Source organism: Miniopterus natalensis, chromosome 1 (genome assembly GCF_054644295.1).
Source record: "Miniopterus natalensis isolate mMinNat1 chromosome 1, mMinNat1.hap1, whole genome shotgun sequence".
Classification (NCBI taxonomy): domain Eukaryota; kingdom Metazoa; phylum Chordata; class Mammalia; order Chiroptera; family Miniopteridae; genus Miniopterus; species Miniopterus natalensis.
Genome location: NC_142081.1, coordinates 23,684,553 through 23,702,151, shown reverse-complemented (window position 1 = coordinate 23,702,151; position 17,599 = coordinate 23,684,553). Strand labels below are relative to the sequence as shown.

At 39.2% G+C, this 17,599-nt stretch overlaps 1 protein-coding gene across 1 annotated transcript; it reads right to left on the bottom strand.

The window, feature by feature from the left end:
• Positions 1 to 997: 997 nt before the first annotated feature.
• LOC148094045 (synaptojanin-2-binding protein-like) lies at positions 998 to 14,114 on the bottom strand. Its single transcript, XM_087819473.1, has 3 exons — positions 13,421 to 14,114; positions 3,565 to 3,660; positions 998 to 1,918 (listed from the first exon to the last, which is right to left on the bottom strand). The coding sequence occupies exons 1-3, from the start codon at positions 13,568 to 13,570 to the stop codon at positions 1,778 to 1,780; spliced, it is 387 nt and encodes a 128-aa protein (XP_087675599.1). The 5' UTR covers positions 13,571 to 14,114; the 3' UTR covers positions 998 to 1,777.
• Positions 14,115 to 17,599: the final 3,485 nt, after the last annotated feature.

Below are 17,599 nucleotides of genomic sequence, written 5' to 3'. Positions count from 1 at the left end.
GTCCCCTTCCTCCATGGAACTCTCTCAAGTGTCTCAATTCTCAGTAACTCTTCCCTTTTGTTGTCTGCAATATAAATCTGACACCAACTTAACATTGCCCTGACTATGAGGCCAATTACGTTTTATGTGTATAGGTGTTCTCTTCCAAACTGGAACCAAAAAACCCTTTAGGATGGAGGCTACATGTATTTTACTACTCTGTAAAAGTGTATTAACAAAGCTGATGTACAATCAACATTTGTAAAATACCTGCTAGATCATCTGAGCTAAAAAACAGACACAACTGATCATCCGAGGGAAAGTCCTCATACTCTTGTTGTCAAGATTGTATGCATAAGGCCGATGGTCTAGCCGGTATATTTGGACTATGGAAATGATTTTCTTGAAGCCAGGAAATTAGCCTTGGGCCAGCTCTCCTGAGTGCTTTAAAACCGCCCTTCAGCAGCACATAACCAGGATGTCCCTACCTTATTATTAGCCTTAGTATTCCCCAGCATCCATTCCTCCGCATCCTTCCCTCAAGGTTTCCCTACGGAGCTTCCCTCCCTCCTAAACAAACAAACCTTTTCTTCCCTTCCCCACAAAATTGTTCATTCATTAAAAGCCCAGTGTTAAGAACTTTTTTTAAAAAAACAACAACTAGCAATCCAAACCCTCTAAACTGAACTGAATCAGAAGCACGGCTGGTTTCATGCCCTTGCTGCCCAGGAGCAGTTCCTTCGCTAAGATTTGCCTGTTACTAGAAACCGGAAAGACTGGTTGATAGCCTGAGCGCTCGGGCACCACCTTGGAGGCACTATCTTCTTTCTTTTTAGAGTTTTTTCTTTCGGTTGGTTTGGCCCCATCACTAGTGCTCTGACCACAATCATTCCAGCTGATACTTTCACAGGACTGTAAGGTATCAAAAAAGTCACTAGGGCAGACCACAGATTGGCAAGATTTATCTTTAAATCTCAAAGGTTTTCGAACAGATTGACATGCGCAAAGCTGTATTATGGAATTTTGCCTCAATTTCACCTTAATTATTATGAGAAAAATAAGAATTCTAAGATTTTAAATTAGTTGCTTTAGTTTTTTGTTTTGTTTTTTTTTTTTAATGACTCAGATTGGGCATCCTGTCAGGCTCTCTCTCACTCCCTCAATTAAGATCATCCCTTACATCAGGAACCTAGAAAACAGGGCAGCTTTCTACCTCTTTACCTCTCCATAAGGCATCACTGTTATACTATCATTTATGCATGTATGTGTATACATGTGTAGATATATATTTGTTTTTTAAAAAGTAAAAATGGTCTCCTCATTATGTTTTGTTTGATACAGGCACCCAAGTATGTTGTCAGAAAGTAAATAAAGACCACAAAAACTTCCCAAGGAAGATCATTAAAAAGAAAAATCCTCTCTTCCTCTTATATCACACCGCTGGCCTTTGCAGCATGCCAGCTAAGAAAATAGGTATCACCATGGTGACGGGAAGACTGGACTTTTCCCTCTTTGGCTGTAGCTGAACTTCTACTGGCGGTCCTAGTAAAATGTCCAACTCCTCATTTGTTCTAAGCAAGTCTTTTCTTCAGCTTTCCTTCAAACAATGCCTTTCCTCTCCCATTAGAAAACAAGGACTTGGAGATTTTGAACAGCAAGGTTCTAGGCTGGGAAGCAGTCTCTTTAAATCATGTGTGAGCTATGCAAAGTGAGGGAAAGATATGGGAGAATGGCAGGGAGGATGAGAGAAAGGAAGAAATGTTCTCCTCATCAGGAGCACTGGGAGAAAGCAAGCTTTTCAAAGCTGTTGCCGGTATCTCATGAAGGCCCAGGCTGCTACCATGGCGAGGGCAAACAATGGCACCAGCACCATAGGTATGGGAATACCACTCGGCTCCCCTTCACCTCGATGTCCTATAGGCCCATTTTGCACCTGTAACTGGAAGGGAAAGAGAAATGTTAACTCTAGTGACCAATGTGTGTTTACAACAACTGAAATATCTGGGTTGACACATTACTTGGGTCTACAGTCTCTAGACTACCCAAAGCTGCAAATCCAGGCACTACCTAGCAGAGGGTGTCCTCTCCGTTTGTTCTTACTTGATACATCAATGTCACCAATTTTTTGGAAACAAAATAAGTCTTATGGGGAGGCATCTGACTTTGCTGTGCTACTGACCTAACGGAACCCTGAAGGTAAATGAGATAACACCTTTCTGCTTTTGTACTGCTTCCACCAAGTTCTACGTGTATCATATCGGGAAATGAAGATATGAAATGAAGTCCATCGATCCTATAAGAAACCTGAAAATTATTGGGCGGGATGAGGGGGGACGTCCATCTTCCTAGAACGTTTACTTAGAAAGATTATCAGTCATTAGAGTACAATAAGAGCAGATCTGAGCGATGTTATTTAAATGATCTGTTATCTAACCGTAAGTTGCACATCGGTGTAATGCCATTATTTGGAAATGCTTTACAATTCTCAAAAGGCACCCACTCCCTTCTAAGATGCGGTTGTGTCCTTCATCCCCTATTGTGTAACACTGGACATGGACAAAGGTGAAATCTGTATGGAATGGAGGTAAACAGATTCAGAGGTAAGTCAGTAAAAAGAAATCACATCCAGGCATCAAGTTAAGAGGAAATAACTTTAAAGACACCTTGAACCTGTGTTGCAAATGCCCCCAAAATCCTTGCTATGGGAGGAATTATGTCTATAGGCTTCTCTTTCCATCATTCAAATTATAAGACACCTGACCTAAGAAGTGGATACAGGGATAGGTGCTGCCTTGACTGAATCCTGAATTCCATTTTCCGTTCTCCTGGAGCTCACCTTTGAGCATCAGGGCTTTGGTCAGGAGCGTCACCAAACTGATAAGTAAATGGTTCGTGGAGGTGAAAGGGAAAAGCACACAGTGAGTAGGCATGAGAAAGCCCACCATCTTTGTACTTAGAGTTTTATAAACAAGAATGTTCAATGGCAGACATATGTTTTCCTTCTCTACTGAAAAATTGATTGTGGTGGTATTTCTCCCCCATTTATTTCAATTTGGTTGTCAAGTTTTATCTTTAAGGTACATTACCTTGAAGCTAGGACCTGGGTTGCAAAAGATACTGTGATGAATTTCCTTTGATGATAAGCAGAGTTCCAGAAGACCCTTGCCACACAAGCTGTTCAAAAGAGCGGGAGTGGCCCTGGCCTGTGTGGCCCAGTGGTTAGTGTCGGCCTGCACACCGAAGGGTAGAGGGTTCAATTCCCGGTCAAGGGCACATACCTGGGTTGTGGGTTCGCTCCCTGCCCCCAGTCGGAGTGCGTGTGGGAGACAACCAATCGATGTCCCTCTCTCCCCCCTCCCTCCCTCCCTCCCTCCTTCCCTCCCTCCTTCCCACTCTCTCTCTGAAAAGCATTGGAAAAAATATCCTCGGGTAAGGATTAACAAGAAAAAAAAGAATGGGAGCGAAAGGAAAAAAAGCCAAACACACCACTGAAGATTACATCACAGGGTTTATTCACAAGAAAGGTACAAAAGCCTGGTGCCAGGTTCCTAGCAGCAAATAACACGACACCTACACGACACCTACCCTGTGCTGCACTCTCAGGGACACGGCATAGCCTGCGTTACGAAAGAGGTTTACAGCATCCTGGTGCAGCAGGTTCTTTAGGTCTTGGCCATTTACCTGTGGAAAACAGCAAGAAAAAGTAGTAAGTGGTAGAATGTAAACTCTCTGAAGTCAAAGATTTACTTTCGTGTGACCAAACATTTAAAAAACAAACTCCTACAAGAGCAAATTCCAAGGGTTAGGAGAATGGGTAAAGTCCCTTAGAACTCAGCATGACTTTTTTCAAAGCTATGTATTCCTAAAATTGAAGTTCCATGGGCCATGTGAAGATCACTTAACTTAAAAAAAAAAAAAGTAGTCTCCCTTTCATCTTAGCTCTTATGGCCTGTCTCATTTGGACACCTGGAATTCTTTTTGCTGTATTTGTATGTTTTCCATAAGCATCGGCCTAGCTTTCTACAGCTAGCATGGTCTTCCAGGTTTATTTCTAATCCCTGGTATTGCCACCTTCAACTCCAGAAATATAATTATATGAAACTCTCCCACAATTTATTTTGGTGTGGTACAGATCTACTGGCCCATTCTGTTGGTCTTGTTCTATTGTGAACAATTTCCCTTGCTCCCATTAACACTCCTATCCTCCTCAAGTTTACCAAAAAACATGTTTCTGTGATAATACAAGCATGCTTCTGGGTAGGTCAGTCTTACCACTTAGAGGTGAGAGATGTGAAGAACCACTGGTATTAATACTTTTTAGTGTCAGGAGTGACACTGGCTACAGTGCTATCTATCCTATGCTGCACTCAGTGACACAGCACAGCCCACTTTATGCAAGAACTACCTATCCGTTACACATGTCAATGTCACCAACAGCAGCAGCAGCAAAAACATCTATCTAACATGTTTACTCGGCAGGCTCTGTGCTACATGCTTTACATTATGAATTATCTAATTTAATTCTCACAATAATCCTATCAGGCAGACACTATTTTTATCTTGTTTTCACAGATGAAGAAACTGAAGCTTAGCAAGGTTAGGTAATTTACCCAAAGACATAGTAAGTGTAGAAGCTAGGATTAGGGTTTTTAAACACCGGAAGGAAGCTGAAAGTGCCCTGCATTTTATCATTCTTTCTGCACTACACTACTCCTCCACTTTGACTCACCGACTCTTCTCTGCTCAGTGGAAGCCCAAGTCATTGACTTTTTGAACCCTCTGTCTTCCTTGACAGTGTTCCTTCTCCTAGGGGTTTGTCGTAGTCCTTCCACTCTATCTCCTGCCAATATCCTTGGTGAATTCATCTACCAACAGTTTGGCCTTCCCAAATTAATAGTTCCTACTACTACTAATTACTTCTACTCCACATTAGTCACCACTTGGCATAAGCCTTGGGCTTCAACGTTATGCAGTGAAATCCAATAATCAAATCCTACAGCCCCCTCTGCAGGCTCCAGACCACCTCCCCATTCTGCAGCTCTCCCCTGTCGGTTATGAATACTTGGCTCTCTTGGTTCTTTACTATTCCCTTCCTAATTCCTTTCCTCTTCCTTCCCTCTTAATATTCCTGTGCCAGCTGTCTCTTGTCATCTTACTTTTTCTCCCATGTGATCTTTCACAAGGTCAGCTGTAATCTTCAAGACAACCCCCAAATTTGTATCCCTACTTCTACTTCCAGATTTACCTAATTTCCTGTTGGGTACCTGTACTTCGATATTCTGCTAGGCCCCAATTCAACACTTCCAAGGCCTCTTTATTACTTTCCACAAAACCAGACTATCCCAACTTCCTTCTTATTGCCACTACCATCCCTTCAGGCTAAAATTTTGATAATAGTTTTAAACTCTCCCCATTCTGTCAATATTCACATATAATATATTGCAAAATCCTATAGTCTAACATAATGACATTCCTCATATGCTATTATTTTCTTTCTATTACCTCTCTCTTTAGGCTGTGGATACTTTTAGTTGAACTATTGTAATCTTCTTTCTGATTTACTTTTCTCTGGGTACTCCCCCATACCACCCTATTCAAACACTATGTCTCCAGACCAATCTTTCTAAAGCACAATTCTGTTTATACCACTTTATGGCTCAAAAACAAAAACAGAAGTAGGAACAGGGGAGGGGAGAGTACATGCCTGATTTCTCATTCTGATATGCAAAGTCCTCCAGGAAATGGCTGGAATCTACCTTCCTAATTTAACCTCTCATTACTCCCTTTCACATATCCTTTGCTTTAGCTAAATCACATAACTTATTGACCCCGAGACAAAAAACATATATTCTTATTTTCATACCTGTGCTTAAGCTATATCCACCATCTGAATACCCTTTCCTTTAAAACAATTCTATTTATCTTCCAAGATTGATCTTAAATAAAATCAGACCTGGTACCCATAGTATAGAAATGAATACAAGATTTTCTAAATTGATGGACTTTGATTTCATGCTACCAAACCATGTTCTGATCACATCATTTTTTTAAAAATAAAAATTAATAGGCAGGGAAAGGATCTTTTAAAAAAATATACATCTTTATTGATTTCAGAGAGAAGAAGAGAGAGGGAGAGAGAGAGAGAAACATCAACGATGAGAGAGAGTCATTGATTGGTTGCCTCCTGCACGTCCCCCACTGGGGATTGAGCCGAAACCTGGGCATGTGCCCTGACCAGGAATCAAACCAAGATCTCCTGGATCCTAGGTCGATGCTCAACCGCTGAGCCACACCCATTTTTTTGTTGTTTTTTTTTTGTAGATATGCCACAGGGAAAGAACTTCAAGTTTTCTGAATTGAGTCATTCTCAATGACTTGATTTTTAAGTTAATTCCTGGGGAGAGAATAGGTGTGAGATTGCTGCAGTGAGAATACTCACTTACCTAATTTAGCCCATATGATAACTGTATTTCTCATTTAAAGAAATAGGTATTTATTTACTTTCTCTCAGAGATAGACAAATAAGTTAATGATGCAGTTCTGTTAACAAAGTGCCAGATATGTCATAGCTCAATATCAGAGACAAGTTTCATAGTAATATGAATGCAAGTGAGAGAACTATATGACATTCAACGGCAAGAATACTGAGTTCAACCCTGGCTGGGTGGCTGTTGGCTGGAGTGTTGTCCTACATACCTAGGTTGCAGGTTTGATCCCCAGTCAGGGTGCATATTGGAGGCAACTGATCAAAGTTTCTCTCCCACATCGATGTTTCTCTCTCTCTTTCTCCCTGTCTCTCTCTCTCTCTCTGAAAAAAAAAAAAAAAAAATCAATAAAAACATATCCTCAGATGAGGATTTAAAAATATATACTGAGTTCAAAATAATCTTTGCCACAGTAGTCAGTAATAATCGCCAGGAACCACTGCATATTTATCATCATCTCTGGAGCTGTCCGTTCATTTTACGTGTACGAATTTATTCAGTCTTCACAACAGTCCCATAAGCTAGGAGCCCCATTTTATTGATAAAACTAGAGAGGCTATACAACTTGTGCAGGGGCATATACAATGGGAGCAACAAAATCAGGATTCAAACTCAAGCTGCCTGGCCTCAAAACCCTCACTTTAAAACGCTCAACTATAGAAATTTACACTGTAAGCAGGGATTTTATTTCAGTAGTATGGAACCATCCATCACGTTAATGCTGTAAATTGAATTTTTCTTGATTCTGCAGTTTCATTTGTATCTAATATAGGGTGTTCCCCCAAAAATGTATACACACACTTTGAATAATTATAAAGGCAGTGTTTATTAAAATACATTTCATTTTCAAAACTGAGCTATCAGCTGTTAAAGTGAGTAGACATTCTTTTGGGACACGCCTGTACATAACACATTGAAAAAATTTAGAGTTGTATAAAAATATGTGATCGTATATTAATATTTTTATTCATTTGAATATATTGAAGTAGCATTAGAAAAGCAATTTAGTTAACTGCCACTTCACTGACAAGGTTGTTCTAGATGTGACTGATATGCTCCCTTGACTCTCTGTACTATATAACCATCTTAAAGCTCAAACCAGACTCTGCCTTATATCATAATCACTTTACATTCTACTGTAAATAACTTGGAGAGCTCCTATCTCAACTCATCATTATAATCCCTATAATACATGAATAGTGTTGAATAACACTTGAGCATAAGTGTCACGTGATTTCCTGAGGCTTGGTTGCAGAGTACACCCTGAAAAAGCCATAACTACACAAAGCCTGACTGACATATTCTCAGTATGACACAAAGCTGAAAAGCCTGGGCCCTATTAGAAGCTTTACCCACCAATGACTCAGTGTGTATGTAAACTTGGTCCTCTGCTGAGCCTCCTTCTGCTAACAGGAAGAAAGATATTGGAGACATCAGGCAAAAGAAGGTGCTATACAGGGCACGGGCACATTATACTAATTATGTCTTTTGACCCTCCTAGTTAAGCCTAACGGTATTCTAATATAAGAGGACTTTTACTCTAATTGCTTAAAAATAAATAAATAAATAAATAAATAAAACCCCAAACAAGAGGTCTTTTAGAAATGCAAAGGGGATTCTTTTTTTAAAGAACCATTTCTCATCCTTTGCCCAAGGTAAAGCAACCCCATAAAACAAATTATGACTCTTTCTTTCTTGACAATGTCATCTCTACTCCAAAGACAAATTTGCTTTCTAATATTTACCTCCTCTACGTGTTTTTACAGATTCCAGCTCATACTGATTAACCACCAAGTTCTGTAAGCTTTACCCCTAAACATATGTGATATCCACTTTCTTTATCACCATCTTTACTAATACAGACCAGAGGGTCTCAGTGTGGTCCCAGAGTCCGCAGCATTAGCAGTAACTGGAGAACTTGCTTCACGTGAAAATTATTAGGCCCTATCCTAGTATTCTGTGCTTTAAAAAAGCCCTCCAGGTGATCCTGAAGTTTGAGTTAGCTCTAACCTAAAATGCCTGAAATAGTCTTCTCACTGGTTGCCATACCCACTCTATTTACCCTATTTAATACATATTCTACGCATCCACAGATTTCATCAATGATTTTCCATTCACTGCAGTGGTGATTTTTAAAACAATATATGGTCTGTTGACCTATTACAGAAGACAGTGAAGGCAATCCAGTATTTAATTTTTAAAAAGTGAAATGAGAAGAAAACACAACATATCAGAAATCATCACATATAGAAGAATTATTATTTTGTTAAACTTTGCTTCAATTGTGTGTGTGTTTGTGCCCCCATAGGCACACGTGTATTTCCTATTATAGGTAATAATTTAAAAGGCTTGAAAGATATTTGCCTAGAGCAGTGCTTCTCACACTTTATTCACACTCACCCAGGGATCTTGTTATAACGCAGGTCTAGGAAGGTTCCTGGGACTCTGCATTGGTAACAGACTTCTGGGTGACGGCCAGATGGTCTTGGACCTCACTTCTAGTACCAAGAGCTACTCAACTGAGAAATCTTAGAACACTCCTAAACTTACTACTTCAGCTTCCGTAACTCATGGCATAGTAAGTTTTTTACTGAACCTGAGATATGGCAGATTTGCAATATGCTAGAAAATTTTACTAAATGTTCGGCGAATTGGGATGGTGGTACTCTAGGTGCTCTGATGGGAAAACACAAATGTTTTGCTTTAACTATGGTTGTTAGCAGTCTTTAAAAACGAGTTTCCTATTTCCTGCCTTAGGAAATGAATAAACTGAGTTAAAATTAGTTTTCTTTGACGATTAATCATTTTGAATTGCCTCAGGATAATCTAGCATTATCTCAGGATGTTAGTTACAAGAACTCTATTAACTATAGGATAATATAAATGGAGATGTGTAAGACGTAGAGGAAAAAATGGGCTCAATTTAATAAGCACTGACCTCAGATTATACTCTGGATATTTTAATTTTTTACCAAGATCCTGAAATGAACTGCAACTTTGGGGAGGGGGGATGTCTCTTTTTCCATCAAAATTGAAGGAAAAATATTATCCTGTTCCAATTAATCAGGCCCAACCCAAAATGTCAATCATGCTGTAATATATTCACAGAGCAAGTAACTTACTAGATACTTACTCTGTGTCAGCCTCAGGCCTACATCCTGGAGGTACAGAGATGACAAGACAAAGACTCTTCCTTAGAGGTACTTTGTCTAAAGGATTCTGTATATTTCAATGTCTCTGCAGCTGATTGGATGAGGATTTCTGGTGGGTCTTTCCTATTGATTTCTAAGCTGAGGGCAGAAACAAGTCTTTTATTTTCTTTGATTTTCCATAGCACCTGGCACAGTGCTCTGCAGGCCATCAAGTACAATAGTTGATAAATGTTGATGACTACTCAACTCTTTCATCCACCAAATTAATAAGTGCATTTGAACAGAATATGAAATGCAGCTGACTAACGGCCTGATCTGTGCCATTGTTATCTAAGGGGTGTGGTCAAAATGATACACTCATCTGTGCAGTACAATAACTAGCTATATCACCCTAAGCTTTATAAAAATGTATAGTTCACTGACGACTCACTATTCTTGACTACCCACCTCTCTTCATTTAGGCAGACACATGGGAAAAATGAGAAACCTATACAGCTGACTTTTCTTTTCCCCACAAAAGTAAATTTCCCTCAGATTCCCTGGTAACCTATACAAATATTAAACCATCCTTGCCATCACACACACACACACACACACACACACACACACACACACGAACTTTGGATAAGGAATCTCTTGCCCTCATCTCAACCCAGGTCTGTTCTTCTATTGGTAATATCTGTTTTTTTGTTTCATGGTTATCAGATGTAATAGGGCCTAAATCTTAAATATCATTTACATTTATTAAAGAAATTTTTTTCTTTCTTTTCAGTTTAAACCATCCACAGTGATCACAAAAAATTAAACTTCACTTTTGATGAGAAAGGGAAAACTGCATAATAAAATATGCAGTTATTTAATTTTAGAACTTGAAATGAAGACAAAACATTGGGATTTGGGGAGAAATGCAAAGATTAAATTAATGGTCAATAACAACTCACAAGAAATCTAGATAATGTAATGATACTTCTATTAGTTATCCAAAACGATTGTGTGCTAAGGAAGGGGCATACTCTTAGTTTGATTATCTAGCAAAAGTTAAAAGAAAGAATTAGGGCATATTTTACAACAGGGACCCATGTGAGGAGAATAGGAAAGTCCATAAAGACTAAATGGGGCCCTGGCAGGTGTGGCTCAGTAGTTAGAGTGTTGGCCCATGCACCAAAGGGTGTGTGGCTCGATTCCCAGTCAAGGGCACATACCTGGGTTGTGGGTTCAATCCCCCATCCTGGCCAAGGCGTATGCAGGAGGCAGCCAATCAAGGTGTCTCTTTCACATTGATGTTTCCCTCTCTCCCTCCCTCCCTCCCTAAAAATCAATGGAAAAAATATCCTCGAGTGAGGATTAACAACAACAACAAAAAGAATGGGAATATAGGCTAATAAATAACTTGGCATCATTTTATAGAGACTCCAAAGCCAATAAAAAGTACTCAAGTACGTCAAAGGGATAAAGTGAGCTAAAGCATAGATGTTAATTGTTTAATAATTAATGGCTAACTAGTTCACTCAAGGATAAAGAGGAAACAGGATGGTGAGACAAGAGAGTCACTCTTTCTTAAGGAATGGGATCTAGAAAGAGTAATTTTGGAGCAAACTCTTGGAAGGGAAACTGGAGTCAACGACTATAGATCTGGATAGAATGGAGAGGATATGCTGGCGTTTTCTATCTATATATGCTCCACCGTTTCCTCTTTCTCTGTCTTCTTTATCTCTCTCCATATCTAACTTGCACTTTCCTCTCCCTTCTTTCACATGTCTTTTCCTTATTGGACAGAACATAAACTGGAATCATTCTTTGTAATGTGTTTTATATATATTTGTAATACTTAATACCTTGTATAGATCTTCATAATATCTTGTATTTTGATAAAGTGAAATCCTCTTTGCTATAAATTTTAAAGTCAAGCGAACTAAGTTATTTAGACATCTACTTCTCTCCTCGACATTCATGTCCTACCCTTTTTAACAACTAGAGTGGCTTTGTGATAATTTCTCTGTGGGGCGATGGCTCTTCATCTCGGCTGCTGTCCAACAAATTCTCTCGCACTGAAGTTTAAGTCCTTTCTTCCTTATCCAATTCTACCCTTTATAGAAAGACTAATTTCCATTTTTATATAAAACCGTTTTTACATAAAATCTACTATTAACTCACCACGCAACTTTCTGTTTAGGATAACTAATCCTAGCTTCCCATTGACCTGTTAGGAGGCAGTATAGTAGCTGGTTAAGAGTACAGGCTCCTCCTGGCTGCTGTGGCTCAGCGGTCGAGCACCGTCCCACACACCAGGAGGCCACCAGTTTGATACCAGGTCCGGGTCCACGCTCGCGGTGCTGGCTCGATCCCCAGTAAGAGGTGTGCAGGAGGCAGATGACCAATGTCTCTCTCTCATCGATGTTTCTATCTCTCTCTCCCTCTCCCTTCCTCTCTCTCCCTCTCCCTTCCTCTCTCTAAAATCAATAAAATTTTTAAAAAAAGAAGAAAAAAAAGAGTATAGGCTCCAAATTCAGACAGGCCTAAGTTTTAGCCTCTCTGCACTTACTACTTGTGTGACCCTGGGCAAGCTGCTTGACCTTACCAAGCCTCAGCTTTCTTAGCTGCAAAATAGGCATAATAATTGTACCTAACTCATAAGGTTACTACAATATTAAATAAGTTTAAAGTTCTCAGCATACTGCTTAGTCTATGGTGCTGAAAAACTTCCAACCGTTCTCATTTTTCAATAATATACCTTTAACCAAAGCTTTCCAAATAAGATGGCTTTCTTAACCCTTATACTTTTCAAGTCCCTCTTGTGTCAAAATATGGGACTGTATAGTTTCTAACTACATGCTACACCTTTATTTTAACCCCTGTCAAGTTTTCCTTCATGTACCACTCAAGTTGATTTCATGTCTTTAGAATGTCTGCCTCCTTGGAGCTATAGGAAATCTGCTTCTTAACTTCTCAATATCCTTTGAGATAAAGGGTAGGTTACACTATCATTGTCTCTATCTCAACAGATTAATAAATGGGGTCCAGAAGCTTAATGGACTAAAAAGAGGGAAAATGATCAGTGAGAAGGACTACAGTGGGATATTACCATCCATGATGCTTTATTTATATTCTGATCAGCCAACCTTGCTTGGGCTTGCCTGAATTTACTAACTTGTTTTATTTGTTAAATACATATTAAACACTGTGCTAGAATGTAAAAGGTTAAAAAAAGATGTGGTCCCTGCCTTAGGAACTTCCAGAAAACAATAAAATTAATGGTTACCATGTAGTAAGGGTCTTACCCGAGGCATTAGCAGAATGAAATGGGAGCACAGTGGACAGATATCCAAATCAGACTGCATTCCAATTTTTTATATTAATAATGGGTAGAAAAAGGGCTCTGAGTCTAAAAAGAACACAATTCCTACATTCTTTTTTTGCTGCTTCTGGTGTAAAGGGAGACATTAATCTTTTATTCTACAAAGAGGAAGTGATAAAGTATAACGGAAGAACAACAAAAATTGTGGATTTTAAGTTCCTCCCCCCACCCGCCAGTCCCTCAACCCTGTTTCATGTTTTTGAACTTGGGTAAGTAACTTCACACTCTGGACTTAATTTTGCTTTGTCTATCAAGCAAGTTAATATACTCCATATTCTAGGGCAGGGCTGGAAAAGATCACTGATCAAGGTCCCTCCCACTGAACTCTACAAATTGGATATTTCCTGATCCAAAAAGGCAGGCAGGAATCTTACCAAGGAAGGCGCTAGGAGTAGGAAGCAGGGTCTAGGGAGCAAGGGACACTAAAGGAGGCCGAAGCCAGTTCTCACCGAGAGGATCTTATCACCCTCCTGGAGCCGCCCATCCAGGGCCGCAGCCCCATTCTCTTTGATGCGGCTGACGTAGATGCCACTGTCGTTGGAGACATACTGCTGATCTGTCCCACCGACGATGTTGAAGCCCAGCCCAGAGAAAATCATGAAGGAGTTGTGAAGGAGACAGGGGTGAAGAAAAAGAACGGGATTAGAGAAGAAGAGAAAGAGAGAGGAAAGGCCTAGTAGAGAGGGGAGGCTGGTGAGGCAGACTGATGTAGCTGGTGAACACTCATGGGCAAGGTCAGCGAAGAGTTATCACCAACAGAGGCTAGGAGAATCTAGAGTTGCCCACTCAGATCAGGTAGAACTAAAAATACGAACACAGTGACCAACATGGTTTGTTGAATATAAATAAAGATCTGTGCTAACTCAGTGACAGAATAATGGTGATTATTTTAAGATGTGATTCTGATTCTGTTGATGGCATTCAGTGAACCCAATTCTTGACTTTCCTTAATGTAACAGGGTTAGCTGTGTTCATGAGAAGCAGCTACGCTTTTAACTAATTAGCAAATAAAATTCCTAATTTAGTGGAAGAGAGATTCCTAACCAAACTTTCCCTTCCATACTTCTCCCAACCTTTGGGAGACTTTGGGTATGGTGGTGTTTTGGAAGAAATGGTCTTGGTAGTCTCATTTATTTTTTCTATTTTAAGTTGAGGGAGCAGTAGTGTAAGTGTTGGCAGGAAACCTAGAATTAGAAAAGTAAGTGATGCTTCATGATAAACTAAATCACCAAATTCACTCTTTTTTCCTTTTCTACCTCAAGTGCAAACAACCATATACTTGGGGACAATGATTGCTAAGTTTTATGTGCAGAAGAAGCCTGACTACTCAATGATTAGCAACGCCCATTTCCCCTTTGCTCCAGCCTCTGGTGACCACCATTCTATCCTTCGCTTCTAAGAGTGACTATATTAAACAGGCACGGGCATAAAATTTCAGTTACACAACAGTAAGTTCTAGATATATGATGTACAACATTGTGCCTACAGATAACAATAGTGTATTTTACACTTAAAAATCTGTTCAGAGAGTAGGTATCATTTAAGTGTTTTTAACGTAATAAAATAAAAGAAGAAGAAGAAAACTGACTACCAAAGTACTATTTCAATGGACCAACCACTAAGTTGTGGGAAGGATTTCAGTTTATGAAAACCATTGTTATAAAGGGATTTTACCTATGCATTAAAAAGAAAAGAAAAAAACAGAACTTCCCTAGGGTTTTCTTTATGTCAGGTACTGTATAAGTCAAAGCACAGTGCAAAGAGAAAGGAGATAGTTTGGAAACAATTAAAAATCAAAAATCTGGTAGCACAATTGGAAGGACTAGCCATAATCACTAGCCTACTACTGGTTTCAATAGAAAGCAGATACTTAAAGAGACATAAGTGGGCTTTCTAAAAGTTCTCCTCATTGGTGGGATGAGAACTTGCATGTAAAGCTCATAATATTAATATAAGCACTAGAAAATTAATCTGTTATTTAAGAAAATGCATGGCTGAAGAGAGAAGCCGCAGGAAATATTTCACTTAAATAGCATAAGTTGTGCACAGAATATCTGTGGCTAGAGAATGAAAAGAAGGATTTACGATACATGATAGAACTACTTCTGGAAGACGACCACTTCAACTTCCTTGAAGGGTAGGGTATAAAAAAATGTAAGTTACTATATGGTTTCTCTTAGAACACTCTTAATTTGTATTATAGTGGGTGGCCGGGATTGGAAAAGGGATGGTGAGTGGTTATTCGAGATAAGGTGGAAAGGTAGGTGGAGACTACCTTATGGAAGGCTTTGAAATGATTTCAAAACTGTGACAGGTTTGAGGTAGGTGGCTCAGGCCAACCAGCCATTCTCAATACTAGAACAAACTATTTGGAGAAAAATCTTTCAATGAAATCCAGCATCCTCAGTAAGCACTACAGCTGCCTCTGGGAATCTTGGGTAGGAAGCATGTGTTAAGCAGATGAATGCAATACAGTAGTAAGAAAGAGGAGGGACTTTGCTTCTGGTTATTTAAACTTACAGGACAGTGTCTAAACAAGAAGAGCAGAAGAAATCTTACTGAAATTTTCTATAAACAAACAAGTACAGTCTACTCCCTCCAGAAATCACATTATACAGGCATGTTTACAACCTACTGCTGTTTCGGTTGTAAATGAACCACACCACTTACCATGAGAATTCCTAGACTGATTGATGTGAAATCCCTTTCTTCGGCCAGAACATTTACAGAACTGGACTCACTTGCATTGCCGCAATAAACAGAAATCACCAAAGCACTGAGTAGCAGCAACATTACCAATTCAAATCTGGGCCCTATGGATATCTGCATAATCCCCAGTTCATTTGTTCATTAAAAATTACTGGTGATTGGCCCTGGCCAGGTAGCTCAGTTGGTTAGAGCATTCAGATAAGCCAAGGTTATGGATTTGATCTCCAGTCAGGGCCGGCACATACAAGAATCAACCAATGAATGCATAAATAAGTGGAACAACCAATCAGTGTGTGTGTGTCTCTCTCTCTCAAAAATCAAGCAATAAATAAAAAAAGCACTGATGATTTGCCATATGTCAGGCACTGTGTTATGTTCTGAGAAAGACATAAAGCTAAACTGGACAGCCCTTGCTTTAACCACAAACAGAAATTGACCCTTTTCCCTGTCCCTTTCAGATTTTGCAGAAGCAAATGAAAATCAGAAGACCTGCTCACAAATTCAACTCCGTAACTTAACAGATATGCGGACTAAAAAAAGTCATTATACCTCTGATCCTCTGCTTCATTTTCTGTAACATAACAATTACAAATGCTGCCCTCTCTATCTCAAAAGGTAATTGTTAGGGTCCAATTACCTTAACAAATCTGAAAAAATCCTTATAAACTACAGAGCTGCTATATTGAGTAACTGCACTAAGAGTAGTTGTTAGCAAATTAGTAGTACCTGGTACAGCCCAAAACCAGATAGTCTGATAAAGGATGAATAACTACACGGTACGAATGTGAATAAACCTGAAATACGGGAAGACAGAGATGAAAAAGTCCATCTATCTATTAATAGGATAAGACTGGACTGGAACTCAAACTTTTAAGTATGTCTATAACCTGTGACCCAGACATTCTCCCTCATAACTACTATCTAGAAAGAATGGTATTAAAAATAAGCAATAATAAGTCCAACACATTCACCAATCAACTGCAACAGATATCAGCTGGAAACAAAAGGGGAAGGACTATCCCACTGCATATCTGCTGATTTATTGGCTGTGTCCTAGAACAATGAACAGGGTGGACCACATATCCTGGTTTGTTGGTAGTCCTGATATACACACCTGTAATCAAAATATTCCCCTTCAATTTCACAAGCATCTCAGTTTGGATCAATGTGATCATCCTATCTATAAAGGGGGATGTAAGAATATGTTAATCGCAGGATGTTTTGTGATGGTGTAAAACTGATTGTAATCTAGGTGTCCATTCTTTGGGGAATTGGTAACTAAAATATAGTTAAAAGTTAGAAGCATTGAATAATCATATATAAAATAATGGAGGTTTAAAATTTGATGTTGATATTAATAGCACAATATCTTCTCATTAATTAAAAACTCATGCACACAAAACAGTATTACCTACTTACCAAAAGGCATGCACATTTAAGGGCATGTGGAGACACATTAGAGTCAGTAGCTATTAGGGAAGGATACAGGATGAGGTTAGAAATGAAGGGTAAAAATGAAACCAAAAAAGGATCTTGCTTGTACTGATGATGACAATGTCTTTATGGAGCTGAAGGATATAATTAACTCAGTTCTCAGAATCTACGATCCAAATAGGATTAAGGGGAGAAGTCAAAGAAAAAGACCTAGGCTCAATAGGCTTAAAAAAAATAAATTTTAAAATGTGGTGTGAAACACATATCTAAACTGGAGTCACTAATAATGGTGTGTGGGGAGGGGGGAGGGACGAGGGACTAAAATGGAGTCAGGAGGCTATTAAGAAAGTAGGGCCTTTGCAGCCTATGCACCTTTGAGCCTCAGTTCTCAGAGCTGCTATTAAGTTGCTAAATCTGTTGCTAAACTCAGCTCCAGGCTGAGTCATCAATATCCTGGAACAACCCTTCTGTAGACACATATGGAC

What these genes read in the sequence shown, in the direction of transcription:
- LOC148094045 (XM_087819473.1), bottom strand. Translation starts at nt 13,570, where the DNA reads ATGATTTTCTCTGGGCTGGGCTTCAACATCGTCGGTGGGACAGATCAG. An exon ending in AGGGTGATAAGATCCTCTCG is followed by an intron (nt 3,661 to 13,420) that starts GTGAGAACTGGC and finishes TGTTTTCCACAG; the next exon opens with GTAAATGGCCAAGACCTAAA. An exon ending in CCCTGAGAGTGCAGCACAGG is followed by an intron (nt 1,919 to 3,564) that starts GTAGGTGTCGTG and finishes TTTCCCTTCCAG; the next exon opens with TTACAGGTGCAAAATGGGCC.